The sequence below is a fragment of the Erythranthe guttata genome, chromosome 11 (genome assembly GCF_056151865.1).
Source record: "Erythranthe guttata isolate IM_541 chromosome 11, IM_541, whole genome shotgun sequence".
NCBI lineage: Eukaryota > Viridiplantae > Streptophyta > Magnoliopsida > Lamiales > Phrymaceae > Erythranthe > Erythranthe guttata.
Genome location: NC_142543.1, coordinates 14,455,135 through 14,473,063, shown reverse-complemented (window position 1 = coordinate 14,473,063; position 17,929 = coordinate 14,455,135). Strand labels below are relative to the sequence as shown.

Genomic DNA, 17,929 nt, shown 5'->3' with positions numbered 1-17,929 from the left:
GATATTTTTCTAAAGTTAGTGAGAATCGTAATATTTTTCTAACAAAATGGGTATATATTTAATTAGATCTAACCATAGAGGATGATTTATAGGGGATATGCCTAATTGGGCCAGTCCAATAAGCCTACGATTTCTCTATCTATTAGGCCAAGAGTCTGATTTAGAAGAACACTATTACGAAAGTTCAATTACCTTCAAATAAAGTTTCGGCCCAACAAATTAACCTCAGTCCAATCGACAAAGTATAAATAACGATTTAATTCAATTATTAAAGGTATGCTCTATTATCTGAGCTATACTACAATTCGTATATCTCAACTATTTCACTATCCGCACGCTTGGCTTGAGCGTCGAAGGGGTTTCCGCCACATCAATACAACATAGTTCACGTGTTCTCTGTTCGCAGACTTTGCTCTCCCAGCTCTTTTTATCTCCACTACTTAAGGTGATCTAATATTTAGCAATTAGCGTAGAATTTTCAATAAATCAATAACCAAATGAAGTTATAGTGTGAAGCAAAATCAAACTTAAACAAGGTTGTCTAATTTTATAAACTGAAAGGAGTTTACAAATACCTAATATCATTGAAAATTGTTGCAATTTATCAAAAAATTTATTCATTTAAAAATGGGAAAAATACCCACCCGAAATCCTCTTATGTAATTTAACTATATTTTCCCCATCATATACTATAATTTTTTTTAATTAGGGAACACACAACCAACTATATAGGTGCACTGAATAAATCTACACTCTTATATACTAGCTTGTAAATCATACGAGAAATATACACCACACTAGGCTAACCATGTGTAACAAGCTAAATCGACCGTTTGCAATGTGAATCAAATCTGAATCTGGACAATCTATCATTAGATTTAAAATATAAACGTGCTGATTTTGATGCAGTACATAACATAAGTTAAAAAAAACAAAAAAACAAAAAAACAAAAAAAAAAAAAAAAAACAGAGATATTATTTCTTGTATTTATTTTAACAAATCCCTCGTATTTTTCCTTTTTAATTTGGTTCTGAAAACGTTTGACTGGGTATTATATAGTATATAATATAATATTGTGTTATAACCATAATAAAATATGGCTTGACCAAACAGTAACATGGGGCAAGAAAGAGAAGAAAACAAAAGAAAGGAAGATAGAGTGGAGAGGTCAAGCAGCCCATCACAATGTGAATGCTTTGCATTTGGTACTTGTTAAGAAAAAAAATTAAAGTCAAAAGTCTTTGATTCAAAATCTAAAGCATAGTGTGACACCATGTAAAAATCATTGCAATTTCTATGTTATTTTCCCTGAAAAATCGGGTACGAATATTCCCTTGTGTGTATATATATAGGTTTCATTGTATACTTACAATCCCACACTTGAGCCTACTTCTTACACATTTCTTTCTCTCCATTCTCTATTATATTACAAATTCTTGCCTTTTAATTAAAAAATCATTAAACTTTTAACAAATAATATGGATAAGTTGGCAAAGGATAGAGCTAACTATGTACCTCTTACTCCTCTCACTTTCTTGAAGAGGGCTTCCATGGTTTACTCGAACCGCGCTTCTTTAATCCACGGTGGTGTCCGTTTCACGTGGCGCCAGACGTATGAGAGGTGTTGCCGCCTCGCTTCCGCCCTCAAGTCCCTCAACATCGCCAAAAACGACGTCGTAAGTTTTTCGCTATACACGTAACGCCTATGTACCATCATTGTTTTTATACATTTTAGATGAATATATCATTTAATATTTATATCTCCAACAGTCTGATTAATTTTTTTTTTTAAAACTGATATAGGTATCGGTGCTAGCGCCGAATATCCCGGCATTGTACGAGATGCACTTCGCAGTGCCAATGGCCGGGGCGGTGCTCAACGCAATCAACACGAGGCTAGACGCCAAGAACATAGCAACCATCCTCAAGCACTCGGAGGCTAAAGTTTTCTTCATCGATTACCAATACGTGCCGGTGGCTCGAGAAGCTCTCCGTTTGCTCGTGGCAAATCTTCAAGAAGGTTCCGGAGAAGAGGCGGGGCCCACGATGATGCCGCTGGTAGCGGTGATCGACGACATCGAGAGGCCGACCGGCGTCCGTCTAGGCAAGCTCGAGTATGAACACCTCGTCTCGAGAGGAAACCCACGGTATGTTCCGGAAGAGTTGGCCGACGAGTGGGACCCGATAGCCCTCAATTACACGTCCGGCACCACTTCGGAGCCGAAGGGGGTGGTGTATAGCCACAGGGGGGCGTATTTGAGTACTTTGAGCTTGATTCTCGGGTGGGGGATGAACACCGAGCCGGTTTATCTGTGGTCCCTACCTATGTTCCACTGCAACGGTTGGACCTTCACTTGGGGTGTGGCGGCGCGTGGCGGCACGAACGTCTGCATCCGCAACACCACCGCCGCGGAAATGTACGGCGCCATCGCCGCGCACAAGGTGACCCACATGTGCTGCGCGCCGATCGTGTTCAACATCCTGCTGGAGGCGGAGCCGCACGAGCGGCGCCCCATCACGACTCCGGTGGAGATTCTGACCGGCGGGGCGCCGCCGCCGGCGGCGCTCCTGGAGAGGATCGAGCGTCTGGGGTTCCACGTGGTCCACGCGTACGGGCTGACGGAGGCGACGGGGCCCGCGCTGGTGTGCGAGTGGCAGAAGAGGTGGGACGAGCTGCCGAGTTCGGATCGGTCGAGACTCAAAGCGAGGCAGGGACTCAGTGTGCTGACGCTTGCTGACGTGGACGTGAAGGATCCGGAGACAATGGAAAGCGTGTTTCGTGATGGGAAGAGCATGGGAGAAATCGTGCTTCGGGGCAGCAGCATTATGAAAGGATACTTCAAAGACGAAAACGCGACTTCGAAAGCGTTCAAGAACGGCTGGTTCCTCACCGGAGATGTCGGGGTTGTCCACCCCGACGGCTACGTGGAGATCAAGGATAGGTCGAAGGACGTCATCATCTCCGGCGGGGAGAACATCAGCAGCGTCGAGGTTGAGGCCGCGCTGTACAAGCACCCCGCCGTCGTCGAGGCGGCCGTCGTCGCCATGCCTCACCCCAAGTGGGGTGAGAGCCCCTGCGCGTTCTTGAAAGTGAGGGGCGGCGCCGCCGTGGATGAGGCGGAGATATTGAAGCACTGCCGGAGAAACCTGCCGCATTTCATGGTTCCGAAGAAGGTGGAGTTCATGGAGGAGCTGCCGAAAACATCCACCGGGAAAATTCAAAAGTTTCAGCTGAGATCTTTCGCAAAGACATTGGTTATCTCGCCGGCGAAAATTAAGCCGTCGAATTCGGGAATTAATAATGAATGGGAAAATTACAGTCACGATAATAATCAGGTGGAGGAGCAGCAGCAGATTCTTGCTTTGTCTCGCCTCTGATTTATCCAATTTTTACTTTATTATTATTATTATGAATTGTATTTTATGTTAAACATACGCATTAATGTTATATTGTACGCCGATATAAATTAATTAATATAATAATTTTGTGCAGAGTTATTAATTATTATAATAATTTGCCATGTAGATGAAATATAATCTAAGTGTGAAGAAATTATTGATACTTAGTGTTGATCGGAATTACATTAACGAACCCGAAGAAAAAAAATCATCCACATGCATCACTGACGAATTCCCACTTAATTAACTGACACGTGGATCGTGGATTGCAAAGCAAGTAGATGGGACCAATATTTTTTAGTGCTTCTTGTCTAACAAAAGTGAATTTCGGTGTTTATTTGGTCCCGACGCTTTTGTAGATGCTACATCCAATAAAATATATTGGATGAGTCTAAACTATTACTCTATAGACACTTTTGTAGATACTACATCAGATAAAATATATTGGATGAATCTACACAATCTATACGTAATAACACATAAATCTATGCCTATTTATATATATACTGTCTAGTTATTTATATAGATTTATGGTGTAAAATCACATAATGTATTTCACTGGGTTTAACTTTGCATAGGCCGCTCCTGACAACGTCAACGTAAATTCATTTATGTCAGCAATAAAAACAAGTCTCCGATTGGTTGGTATTTCCGGTCACATATTTAATATGTGTATTTATCTTCAACAAAATATTGAAAACCAGTCACATAGGATTTTTCAATTTTTGTTCAAAATGCTTTACTACCAATGAGACATGGCAAATATATGATAAGTAACATGAAAGAAATCTATATAACATTAACTAAAAGTGTAAAATGATTATAATAAATAATGTTAAATAGATTATTAATTATCATATTCATTATCATTAAATAATATTGATTAAATTATTAACAAATATAATATATAAAAAATTAAAACAAAGAAAATAATAAATTGAAAGGACTTGAGCTTAATCCATTTAAATCTTACTACTCGATTCAAATATTTGAATAAATATAAATGTAAAAAAATAATTAAATAATATGATTTACGAGTTTTACAAATCAAACCAATTATAAAATAAAAATCACATCATAATATTTTGATTCTACTAATCATATATTGTTTTATTTTTAAAGTAGGAAAATTAATTGAAATGAGTTATAATCTATTTCTGTTAAAATAAACATTGTCTATGTTTTTCTTATAAGTATGTTCTTGTCAATAATTGTCTTATGATAAAATAATCAATAATGTTAATAAGTTCTTGTCAAAATATTATTGAAAAGAACTTATTAGCATTATTGATTACGGTTCAATACTTCCAAACATCTATTATTAATTACTATAGTAATTAATAATAGATGTTTGGAAGTATTGAACCGTAATTCTATATATTTTTTTAAAGTTTCTTATATTACATTTATTAATAATTTAATTAAAATTATTTAATAATAATTAATATGAACATTAATAATTTATTTAACGTATTTATTTACCAATTAAATCACTTTACACTGAATTTTTATATTATATATATTTATTGCTAGATTTTTACCAAATATCTTATTTGGCCCAGTGCTAATCCCATTTCGAAGCATTTTTGGGTAAAAATGCTCTAATGAATATCTGGGTCACGGGTCGGGTCCCATAGGTAAGACCCGTTGGGACTCGAGTCTTGAAAAGGAGGGCCCAAAATCGACTCATACATTGATTGGTCAGGTTATGGGTCAACGGTCAACGAAGCGGGACCCGAGCGGGGCGGGTCAGTCTTCAGGTCGGGTCCGGATCCCACGCGTAGACCCGTCGGGACTCGGGTCTTGAAAAGGAGGGCCCAAAACCGACTCATACATTGATGGACCCGGTTCCTAATCAACGGTTAATGGAACGGGCCTCGAGCGGGGCGGTTCAGTCTTCGGGTCAGGTCCGGGTCTAACCCGGTCCCTGCCCGTGGCTAGTATCTAGTATCCCAAGATTTTTTTTATTTTTTTTAGCTATTTTGGCATTATATTTTTTGAATATTACTTTTGGCCCCTCAAATGTTTTGTAAGTATGGGTCTTAACCCTGAATTTTTTTGTTTATTCTCCATAATTTTATATAAATTATAGATATATATATCATATTGATTATAAAAATATAAAATAAAATGGTTAAAACTTGTACTACTTTAAATAAAATTTATGAATATTTACTTATTGATCTTTGATTTTTTTATATCAATGTCTCTAAAAATAATATGAGACGGTGCCACAAATCCATTAAGGGCAATATTGTGAACCTAAATTTTTTTTCGGGCCACTGCCCCGAACCCCGAATTTTAGTCCGCCCCCCCTACTTTCTAATCCTTGTTCCGCCCCTGACTATAGGGTATATAACTTTATTGCACAAACACAAGGAAATGTGGAAATATAATTTTATTCTCAATCAGCCTATTAAAACATGCAAGTTTAACTATTTCTTTTGGGATATTTGGTTATATGGGTAAATTACAACCATTCCTCAGGTATGGTCAAATTACGAAAAAATCTATCATGTTTGGATAATTACATCTACCCTTAACTATAAATGTTCTTATATCTCCACCCTTATGATGTCAAATTCAATATAATCATCTAGGTTTCGTGGAATGTTCTCTAGTTTGTACTCGTTTTGTGCAAAAATACAGTTTATAACGCACCACAATCTAATATATACAAGCCATACATTTTATGATCATCTTTTTTTCAAAATGTGGAGCTCGAGAGAGGTAAAACATGTACAAAATTGAGAATATTCCATATAATCTAGAAGATTCCACTAAATATAAAAAATGATTTGACAGTCAACATCCTGTAAAATACGACTAAAGATATTAAATTTATTTCAATAGCTTTGAAAATTCCTCTGGGTTGTATTATGCATGATTTATTGTGTATCGAAAGTGCTAAATACTCTTAATTTTTTTTGAAGGTGCAAACGGCCAAAAATCTATATTTTTCAAGAGTGCAAAGTGAAATTAAGTCTTTAATCTCAAAACCTTTTAATAGACAAACCTTTTAATTTTTATAATAAATTTTCTTGCATAAATACCTCTTAATAAATTCAGGGCGAATTGCATATAATCCGAAAGGGTAAAATTTAAATGCACATATATCCAAATAAAAAAACAATTACAAGATACGCCTTGGGCTATAACTTAAATCAATTTTATTGGTGAAACTTTAACTAAACCAATATTACAAATTGACTTCTATTTTAACAAATATATCACATGAACCCCATTTTCACAATTTTTTTAAAACATATTTTTTTGTGGAATTTTTATTTTCCAGATAGTCGACGCCGTTGACTTTTTATTTTATTCTTTTTATAGTTTTCTTTTAAATTTTTTTTCCCGCCACCTCCCTTGACCGTTTTTTTAACAACCAACCCAGTAATATTACTGTATCGGACAGTAAAATTACTATATGATACACTAATATTGCAGGCTGAGACAATAATATTAATATAAACATAGTACTATAACTGTTTAAAACACTAATTGCAGGCCAAAGACAGTAATATTACTGTATCGAACAATGAAATTATTGTATGATACATTAATATTGCAGGCTGAGACAATAATATTAATATTATTGTATGATTATTGTATCGGACAGTGAAATTACTGTACGATACATTAATATTGCAGGCTGAGACAGTAATATTAATATTAACAGAGTAATATAATTGTTTGAGACACTAATATTGCAGGCCAAAGCCAGTAATATTATTGTATTCACAATAGTATTAATTATTTTTTAATATTTGTTTTAACAACCAAAACAGTAATATTATTGTCTCAGATAATAAAATTAGCGTCTGACAGTAATATTGCAGGTTAATATAGTCATATGAATATAAAAACAATAATATACTATTAGAGACAGTTAGGGGTAAAAATCGGATGGAATCGATCGGAATGACTTTTTTTTCGGAAAATTTCCATTTTTTTCGAAAGTAAAAAATGGGTTCTATTTTACGTTTCAAAAAAATCATAACGCAAAAATACATTTCAATTTCGGAATGCCTCGAAATCGGCGGAATTTCGGAAATTACATTAGTTTATAATATTTTGTTCCAAATTCGGATATAATTTAATTTTTCACAATATTTATTATATCTTTTTAAAAAAACGCATGAAAATGCAAGAAAATCCAAAAAAGAGTTTGACAAAACGCAAAAAATAAAAACACATGTTGACGTAACAACAAATTGAAACATAGATTTTGTTTGAAGGAAAAAATGCAACATAAAGTTTCTAATACCCACTTGTGCCTTTGATATTTATATTTTTTATATAAAATATAACATATGTTATATTATTGAACTACAAAATATATCATAACATTATATTATATATTTCGAAAAACAATACAAAATCTTATAAATTTAAAATTTAATTCAAATAGATAAACCTTTGAAGTATTTGGATAATATGCATGTTATTTGTATTGTTTTTCAGATCTGAAATAAAAATGTGTGATAGGTATTTTTTTTTTATAAATCTTATAAGCTCTCCAACGATTTATTTTTCGAATTTTTAAGATGTTTTTGGAAAAAAATTACCAAACATTTTAAAAGAGCTTATAAGCTTTCAAACATCTTATTAATTGTTTTGGCTTAATTTCACATTGCACTCTAGATATGTAGCATTATGCCATTTTGCACCCTTAAATTTTTTTTTATAGCACTTTGCATCATTGAAACACAATAAATCATTCATAGTACACCATAAATGAATTTTTTAAAGGTAATAAATGTAATTTAATATTTTTAGTGTTATTTCTTTAGGATGCCAAATATCAAATTAATGTTTTTATATTCATCAATCATTTTGAAACTATAAAGTGCAAAAATAAAAATATATTTTATTAACATATTTAAAATTTATAATATTTTTTCACAAAAGTTTATTTTACAAAAAAGAAAAAGAAAAAAAAGCCTTCACCTATTTTGTTATCAAGTTATTTGGAAATTATATTTTCTTTCAAAGATTTTTACCAAATATTTTCACTAGTTATAATAAAAGATCCATCAATCGAATATTTAGTGAGAAATTTAATTTTTTTTGTAGAAAAATATAGTTTTTATAATTAATTCGGTGTAATTTAGTTTTGCGCACTTACGCTCAAAATTAGGTTGAAGGTAGAATAAAACAACAATTTAATTTGTTATCTTGCCCCTTGGGAATAAAAAAATGAACTTGGTCTCATCATGTTTAAAGTTTTAATGCTATATTCAAAGTTGCAAAATAGGATTAAGCCAAATTATTTTAACAATTTATAAGTTTAGCCAAACATTCTTGTTGCTAACCAACAAAGTTTTGTACTCCGCAATCTCTTATTACACGCAAGGGGTTTTAAGAAAAATAGGAAATATGAAAGATTTGTTGGGTCAAGATATTTTGGAAAATTCCAATCAATTAACGATTTGTACGACCCTACACCCGGTGATAAACACTGGGTGGGTCTTCTGTTGCCACGTGTCTCTTTTTTGTATTTTATAATAGATTCCCCGCTAGGGTTTACCTTTAGGGGTTTTAGAAGAAAAAAAAAAAAAAAAAAAACATGTGGCAGCAGAAGACCTACCTAGTGTTTATCACCTAATGTAGAGTCGAAGGAACCGTGAATTGTGATAATGACCTATGTGGATGAGGATTGACAAAAACTAAAATTCGATAGATTCCACTATCCGGTATGATTTGATAAATTAGGTTTATTTATTAAAATCATATCAAATATTAGAGATCTATAGATTTCAAGATCGAATAAGGTATCAGATATTTATTTCGATGTTCAACATATGCAATTCTATGTAGCTCCACATAAATATTTGGAATATGTCCCACCCAATCCACTTTAGACCACATATTTAAATTCTAAATGAAAGTTTATATTATGTGAGTTGGAACAAATGATAGTTGGACATATTTTTTGAATTTCTATCTAAAAATGAGTATTAGTGTATATCAATGTCATGTCTTGTCTGGGAAATCTTTTTTTTTTTTTTTTAAATGTCATTGAAAGGTATAAGACTGCGTTTGGATAGAAGGATTTCAAATCCAGAATAACAAATCCATTATAGTTGTTTGAATTGGGGGATTTTGACAAGGTATTTCAAATTTACACCATTCCTTTTTAGTTGTTTTTTGAGCAATTGTGATATATTTCAGATGACTACAAATCGGAGTAATTTCAAATCATTCCTCCAAATCTCTTTCATAAATTAAATCATTACATCCAAATGAATCATAACATCCGAAAAACGTTGGGTGTTAAATGAGAAGACGTGTTACAAAATTTAGGAGACAAATATAACACAATGTCAATTTTCATAAATACATTGTATAGCCTTTTTTTTCTACGTCTTTTTCGTTTTGAGGAAAAATAAATTTATTAGGCTAAATTTTTGTGAATGGGATTTTGGGGCAGCTGAGAGTTGTTGGTTGCTAGGTTCTTAATAATATGGGGGATAGTTAACTATAGTATACTTCAGGTGAAGTGGGATTTGAACTTTAGATGCCTACAAAGTAACGATAATGACTATGTGTGATTATAAATGATTATAATAGAACTAATAATTATTTAGATGACTTTAAATGACTGTGTGCATCACACTGGGAGAATTGCTAGTAATTATTTATAGCAATATACATCTAATATTTTCATACAATACACTACAATTATTAAATTATTTAGATTTAACATTTGGGGATCACTATTTCAAATCCCAACTTTTGCTTACTTGAATACCAAAAAAATAAAAAATAAATAATTAATTGAAAATTACTTTAATACCCTTAATGAAATTAAAACTAAAAAAATATTACAAATACTATTTTTCTTTCTTAAATACCAAATAATCAAAAACTCAAAAAACCATTTCCCTCCTTCTCCACCTCCTTCTTCTCCCTCCCCAAAAACCCTTCTAAAAAATCTTCCTCACAACAAACCCTTCTAAAAAATCTCACAACAAACCCTTCTAAAAAATATCAAAACTAAAGAAATTAAAACCTCACAAAACGTATAAAATTGAGTTATAAGACAATAATATGGTAGTATATATGAAAGGAGAACACATTAAGGTAAGTATCGATGTCTTTTTTGAGCTTCGAAGTCGATTTTGAAGTTTTTTTTTTTTGAAACCCGTCGGCAATTTTCGACACATACAGGTCGATTTTTTGGTCAATTTTCGACACCAACGTGTCGAAAAAGAAAAAAAAAAAAAAAAAAACCAAAATTCGACACCTACCTGTCGAAAATTGTCCAAATTTCGACAGGTATGTGTCGAAAAAATACTGTTGGTAAAAAAAAAAAAAAAAAAAATTTTTTTTTTTTTTTTTTTTTTTTTTTTTTTTTTACCAATAGTGTTTTTCGACACCTACCTGTCGAAAATTGTCCAAATTTCGACAGGTAGGTGTCGAAATTTGGTTTTTTTTTTTTTTTTTTTTTTTTTTTTTTTTTTTTTTTTCTTTTTCGACACGTTGGTGTCGAAAATTGACCAAAAATCGACCTGTATGTGTCGAAAATTGCCGACGGGTTTCAAAAAAAAAAACTTCAAAATCGACTTCGAAGCTCAAAAAAGACATCGATACTTACCTTAATGGCTTCTCTTTCCACATATACTACCATATTATTGTCTTATAACTCCATTTTATAAGTTTTGTGAGGTTTTGATTTTTTGAATTTGGAGATGTTTTGGAGGATTTAAGAAGATGAAAAAGATAGGGTTTAATTGGGTTGTCGCGGCAGTTACGAGCACGTACGGCGGCGGCGGCGGCGGCGGCGGCGGCGGTCAGGGTTGGAGAGGAGAAGAAATGGTGGAGGTTTTTTTTTTTTAACAACAAAGGGTTTTTTTTCTTTTTTTTTTATTTGGTTTTTGAATAGGTAATTTCTAATAAAATTTGATATAATTGATATTTTGTATGAAAGGGTGTTTTTGTAATTTTCTTTTTATTTTGGTTTTAAAGTAAGAAAAAACTTATAAATATGTACTCAATTGTGGTTTTCAACTAGGTAGTATTCAACTAAGCAAAAATTAGTATTCAAAATAGTTGCCCCCTTAACATTTTTAATACTAAAATGTAATATTTATATGGACAAAATGCACTTCACCCCCTAAAATTTCTAGTTTTCGCACTTTGCCTCTTACGAATTAAAAAATGAGTCTCCACTCCTTCAAAATTTCATTATAGTTGCACTATACCCCAATTGTGATTTTTCAGCGGATTTTTCACCGGTTTTCTCACGTGTCCGTCAATTTAAAGGGCATTTTCGTATTTTTCAGGGTTTCCACCCAAATATTATTTATCGCTGAAAAAACCCAACCCATTAGACAACACATTACCTTATTTCATAAGAAAAAAAAGGGTATTTTCTCTCAAACACATTGCGCGATAATGGTCACCAAGTCGTAAGAATCTTCAGTTTCTTCTTCAATTACCAGCTATTACAGTGATTCTTTCCCATAGATTTAAAAAGTATGAGTTGGAAACGGAGAGAAGGAACACACAAAGAGAACAGAGGTAATGTATAAAACACTCAAAACCAATATGCGATTTTTGTAAAATCAGTGGTACGTGTGTGCTAGCATTCAATTTGTCAGACTTCTTGAAATAACGTGGGTGAGGCAGATGCCTTTATACTATTCAAATGCACCATGGTGGCAAGTTTGTAGATCTTGACAGTTGTGTTTATGTTGGTGGGCAAATTGATTTTCTCGACTAACTAAATGAAAAGAAGGTCGAAATTCAAACTCCCATAAATCGTAGCTCCAACAGCTGAATTATCACAAAGAATAAAACCCACAAAAAATCTTACCTTTGTTAAAAAGCTTTTTTTGCCTTTGAAGAGAAAAATGAAGCCCAAAATTTGGAGCTCAATTGTGTAATCGTGAGTATAAAGAATCAACATTTGGGGATTTGGGTGCAAAATTACGTATATACCCTGAAATACGAAAATGCCCTTTAAATTGACGGACACGTGAGAAAATCGGTGAAAAATCCGCCGGAAAATCACAATTGGGGCAAAATGCAACTATAACGAAATTTTTAAGGGGGGAGTCTCATTTATGAATTTGTAGGGGGCAAAGTGCAAAAGCTAGAAATTTCTAGGGAGGCGAAGTGCATTTTGTCCTAATTATATAAATTATAAGCAATGTTGTTGGAATGAGTTTCTAAAAGTAGTGTACAGTAGAACCTCGACAAATTAAAATCTGGTAAATTAATAATCTCGCTTAAATATTTTTTTTCTTCTGGTCGACTCAAGGTCAACGTGCTAAATTAATAATTCGCTAATGCACAGTCGAAAATTTTAAGAAGCCCCATATAATATATAAATTAATAATTGCATAAAAATAATTCTTATATTACATAGTAATACATATTTTATAAATTTATGACAGATTAATAAAATATTATTTAATTGTCCCTTGTTTCTTGTTGAAGTTTACATCACCATTCTACACTTTCCTTAACATGGTTAAACCTTTTGATATAGTTTGACTCTATTGTACGTTAAACTAATGGTACAATGAGCAAGATGTACGTAAAAAAATTTAAAAAAAAATGTATTTATTGAAAATAATTTCACAAATTAATAAATTATTGATTAATAGATAAATTAATAATTATTAATTTATCAATAAGTTGATATTTCGCTAAATAATAGAATTTTGATGGTTCCAATCGTATTAATTTATAGAGGTTTATATGTATTAAGATACTCTTCACGTGTTATACATTAGATATAAACAACTAATTGTATACTAGTTGAAGTTTTATCTCTATTTGATGTAATTAACATTTATGACACAATAATCGCGATTTTGCAACCAAGGTTTTTTCGGTTGAATAGTACGATCAACCAATATGGATGCGTGTATTTTGTGTGTAAAATGAATATCAGATGTAGCATAGAATAAACCGAAACAATCCGTCACAAACAATCAAATAAAGCTTTAAACCTTCTTAGAATACGTAGCAACTAAGGCAGATCTTAACAAAAAACTGAAAAGTGGTCTTAACAACGGAATAGTACTTACAAAGCTGCCATGAGATGCAAATTCATGATTACCGGCTATATATACAGCTCCGAAAAATAAAACGATATCATCATACGAGGATTCTGCCATTCACAGTTCTTAGCAACATCTACGAATACAAGGAAAAGTACCTGTTCGAGAAAATTTTGAAATAAGCATCAATGAGGCTCTAAAGAAGAGATTTATACGAGAGCTACTAATTTATTTATGCATGAAATAGACAACATAATTGACAGCAAACAAAGAAAGAACGTAAGAACCGTAAATAAAATAAACAAATGTAAAGGGGATCGAACATACGCTTAATGTTTAAGAACAACACGATGCAGATTGTGAGCCTTGAGCAGGTTTATCAACCAGAACCATTCCTGTTGTGTTTTGTGTGGTCTGAGCTCTAGGCAACTTCTTCGCTGTAGATATTAAAATATTGATACGATCAAAATATTAAAATTTAAAACTACTAGTAACAAATGCAAATACCAAATTCAGATACAATCAATATTGATTGTAAGGCCTTGTCTTGATTAGCCTTGATATATTAGTAGTTAAGGCTAATTTTTCATTTCATAGTTGAGGCCCGGCCCGGCCCATGGTTTATTGTTGGATCAAGCCAAAAGGGCATCCAATATAGTAATGCTTCTAACATTAGAAATGAAATGACAAATTTAATATTTGGTTTTGGTAACATTATTTATTGTGCATGGACAAATTTGAAAAATAGAAGATGATCAGAAGTTCCAACACAAGCATTGAAACATATTTTATGCTTCATACAGATAAGGAATCATTTGTAATAAATGAACGCATATCCTACGTAATCAGATCCTTTCTACCGAACGAACCCTAAAAAGATTTATCTGAAAGAAAAAAAGAATGTAAAAAGATGCCACAAAATAGAGGTTATTGAGGATTTCAAAAAATAACTCCAATAAAAGCCGAACAACAAATCACCAGAAAAAAAGAAGTGATGATTTGGCCAATAATTTATGAATGTTCGCAAATCAAACCATCGTCTTCCATCAAACCAAATCAGCAGCTAGAATGGATAATTATATTATTATAAACAAATAGAAACATACCTATTTCATAGAATATTTCATTGACATTAACTGCAGTTTTGGCAGACGTTTCGAAGAAGAAAAGCCCATTTTCATCAGCATAAGCACGAGCCTCCTGTCGCACATTTGAGGGGAACATAATAAAAATTGGAAGTATTGTATTGTGTATTCAAATATAAATATCGATCACATTAATGAATAACGATGTCAGTTCCCTTATCAAGTCAAATACATTGGAATAAATAAATCGAAACGAAAAAAGGGGGAAATAAACAGGCTGAAAATCATTAAAGAGAAAAGACTTCTCAAATTCAAACAGAAGTCCTCGACAATCAGAGTTGTGCAGCAAGATTAGCTAGTTCCCAAATAAGCAGATTAGTTGTTATGAATATAAATTTCATTGTTTTAAGATATAGGAAACAAACAGTTTTGTAAATTTCCCTCCTAATTCAAATGTTCTACATCTCATCCAACAATTTTCTGGTTCAAGAATCATACGAACACTCCAAGTGGTCGGGAGATTATATATCAGCTATAACAACTAAAAAGTTCGACAAATCTCTTCAAAGCTGTCTCACTTTTTTACCCTTTTCTGAAAAAAAATCTTGTTCTTTATCGACCAGAAATATAGCCCACATTTAGGCCTTCCGCACACAATCTCAAACTAGATATCATTCTAGCCATTGGCAAGTCTAATTGTACTTACCTTTTAGAAGGTGTCTAGAACATTCGCATTGTTTAAAGCATTCATGGAGTGCTCTATTTTAACGGACAAAATTTTAATCAAGTTTGAAAGCATGCAAAATTGAGGAAGCAAATAGTAAGAAGTTAATGCTTTTAAGGGTAATCAAAATCTGAAAAATAAATGCTTTGATATACAATAAATATTACTTACTTCCGTAGTGACATTTCTCTTATCTTCAAGATCACATTTATTTCCAGCAAGTGCAGTAACCATGTTTGGATTAGCTGCAAACAATTGTGAAATTCGTGTTACTCTGAAGTATGATCACACACACACACACATATGTATATATATATATATATATGTATATATATATATATATATATATATATATATATATATATATATATGTATATATATATATGTATATATATATATATATGTATAAGTATATATATATATATATGTATATATATATATATATATATATATGTATAAATATATATATATATATATATGTATAAATATATATATATATATATATGTATATATATATATATATGTATATATATATATATATATGTATATATATATATATATATATATATATATATATATATATATATGTATATATATATATATATATATGTATATATATATATATATATGTATATATATATGTATGTATGTATGCATGTATGTATGTATGTATGTATGTATGTATGTATGTATGTATTATCAAATTTAATAAAATGAATAATTCTTACAAACCAGATCTTTACTTTCGTTTTCCAAATGTGGTTATCATCAGAAATTAGAAAGAAAAAAAAATTATAAGCACCTTGCTTTTGCAATTCCTGCACCCACTTCTTAGCCCGTGAAAACGAATCCTACATCACCAAAACAGAAACAAAAGGAAAATTCACATAAACAACAAAAACCCGCACAAATAATTCAATGCTCAAAATATGAAACGAAAAGTTAGACAATTTCATCGAACTTCCATTTACAGAAAGAACCACCACAGATACCATGATAAAACACAAGAGAGCAATCACTCGTTCCAATTAATAGGCCTCTCACTACAGTTATTCCAATTAATCGTACTCTCGGTACTACAATTATTTCAATCAATAGGCATCTGACAAACTATAATTTCAATTAATCATACTCTCGGTACTACAATTATTTCAATCAATAGGCATCTCAACAAACTACAATTCGAAATGTCAAAATTTATCCAAAAAAAAAAGGAAAAAAGAAAATACCGAGCTGGTGATGTCGTAAACGATGATGGCAGCAGCAGCGCCTCTGTAGTACATTGGTGCTAAGCTGTGGTACCTCTCCTGCCCAGCAGTATCCCAGATCTCGAATTTCACCGTGGCATTATTCACAGACACCGATTGCGAGAAGAACGCAGCTCCGATCGTCGATTCCTGTCAAATTACACAATTGCCACCGTCAAAACGACGAAAATCCCAAATTGAAAAGTACGGCGTGCAAATGGAGAACCGATTAAGCTCAATTGTTTTGCATGGATTTGAGATCAAAAGAGAAAAAAAAAGGAAAATTTACTTGGAATTCGAGAAATTGGCCCTTCACAAACCGTATCACGAGGCTCGATTTGCCGGCACCCATATCCCCGAGTAAAACCTGAAGATTTTAAAACCCAAAATTAAAATTTCAAAAAAAAAAAATTCGAATTTATGATTAGAATTGGACTGACGAGTTTGGCGTTGAGATTGTTGGGAGCCATATTTGCCATTGAAAAACACTTGCAGCAGCAGGGAGAATGAAGCTGAGAAGGAGGAGGAGAGTAATTCAGAAGAAATTGAAGAAGAAATGTAAATCGGTGTGGTTGGAGTTGGACTTTTCGCACCGACCAAATTACTGGTGACGGGTCATCACCTCCTTTCGAGATTTTGTTTTCTAATTTTTCTTATAAATTAATAATTTTATAAATTACATATACACCCTCTCATAATTAGAACTATGGACAATTAGGTCCCGCAAGGAACAAGTGAGCGTTTGTCAATTGACCCATATTCAAATTCACTTGCCAACGTTTGCTAGATGGAGCTTGTCACATATGGTTAACCTAGTGTGGTATATGTCTCTCGTATAGTTGCAAGCTATTATACGAGAGTGTAGATTTACCCAGTGTACCTATATGGTTGGCTATGTATTCCTTCATTAGAAAAAAAAAAAAAAAAAAACTATGGACAATTAGGGCAATTTGAGAGAACCCTATATCTATTTTCATTTCAATTAAGGTTATGCTCAGACTTGGTTTTGACAGTGCTTTCGTTGATCTGGTGATGTTATGTGTGTGCACTATCACCTACTCTTTTATTCTTAATGGGGATCTTTCGATTTTCTTGCGCTGGAAAGGGGTATTCGACAAGGTGATCCAATTTCACCTTACCTGTTTTTTATTTTGTGCAGAAGCATTGAGTGCTCTGATTAAAAGAGAAGAACGACGTGGCAATATAGCGGGATTGGCTGTTTGCAATGCAACTCCTAAGGTTTCACATTTACTTTTCACCGATGATACTATGCTTTTTTGTAATGCTAATATTTCTTCTGCTGAATGCATTAAGAATATCTTGCAAGAATATGAGCAGGCCTCAGGTCAGATAGTTAATTATGCGAAATCTTGCATTGCTTTTAGTAAGAAGACGACCGTAGATAATATAAATTTGATTTGCTCGAAACTTAATATGGAGGTGGTGGACAAACA

General features: G+C 32.6%; 2 protein-coding genes across 2 annotated transcripts; one reads left to right on the top strand and one right to left on the bottom strand.

The window, feature by feature from the left end:
* Positions 1 to 1,165: 1,165 nt before the first annotated feature.
* Positions 1,166 to 3,495, top strand: LOC105961837 (trans-cinnamate:CoA ligase, peroxisomal). The gene is made up of 2 exons (XM_012986101.2): positions 1,166 to 1,677; positions 1,805 to 3,495. The coding sequence occupies exons 1-2, from the start codon at positions 1,480 to 1,482 to the stop codon at positions 3,377 to 3,379; spliced, it is 1,773 nt and encodes a 590-aa protein (XP_012841555.1). The 5' UTR covers positions 1,166 to 1,479; the 3' UTR covers positions 3,380 to 3,495.
* Positions 3,496 to 13,297: 9,802 nt separating this feature from the next.
* LOC105961829 (ras-related protein Rab5) lies at positions 13,298 to 17,124 on the bottom strand. Its single transcript, XM_088825200.1, has 8 exons — positions 16,916 to 17,124; positions 16,765 to 16,842; positions 16,458 to 16,625; positions 16,031 to 16,079; positions 15,400 to 15,473; positions 14,526 to 14,619; positions 13,747 to 13,856; positions 13,298 to 13,577 (listed from the first exon to the last, which is right to left on the bottom strand). Exons 1-7 carry the CDS (start codon positions 16,952 to 16,954, stop codon positions 13,756 to 13,758), a joined length of 603 nt encoding a protein of 200 aa, XP_088681326.1. The 5' UTR covers positions 16,955 to 17,124; the 3' UTR covers positions 13,298 to 13,577; positions 13,747 to 13,755.
* Positions 17,125 to 17,929: the final 805 nt, after the last annotated feature.

What these genes read in the sequence shown, in the direction of transcription:
- LOC105961829 (XM_088825200.1), bottom strand. Translation starts at nt 16,954, where the DNA reads ATGGCAAATATGGCTCCCAACAATCTCAACGCCAAACTC. An exon ending in GCCAATTTCTCGAATTCCAA is followed by an intron (nt 16,626 to 16,764) that starts GTAAATTTTCCT and finishes GTAATTTGACAG; the next exon opens with GAATCGACGATCGGAGCTGC. An exon ending in AGAGAAATGTCACTACGGAA is followed by an intron (nt 14,620 to 15,399) that starts GTAAGTAATATT and finishes AATGTGCGACAG; the next exon opens with GAGGCTCGTGCTTATGCTGA.
- LOC105961837 (XM_012986101.2), top strand. Translation starts at nt 1,480, where the DNA reads ATGGATAAGTTGGCAAAGGATAGAGCTAACTATGTACCTCTTACTCCT. An exon ending in ACATCGCCAAAAACGACGTC is followed by an intron (nt 1,678 to 1,804) that starts GTAAGTTTTTCG and finishes AAACTGATATAG; the next exon opens with GTATCGGTGCTAGCGCCGAA.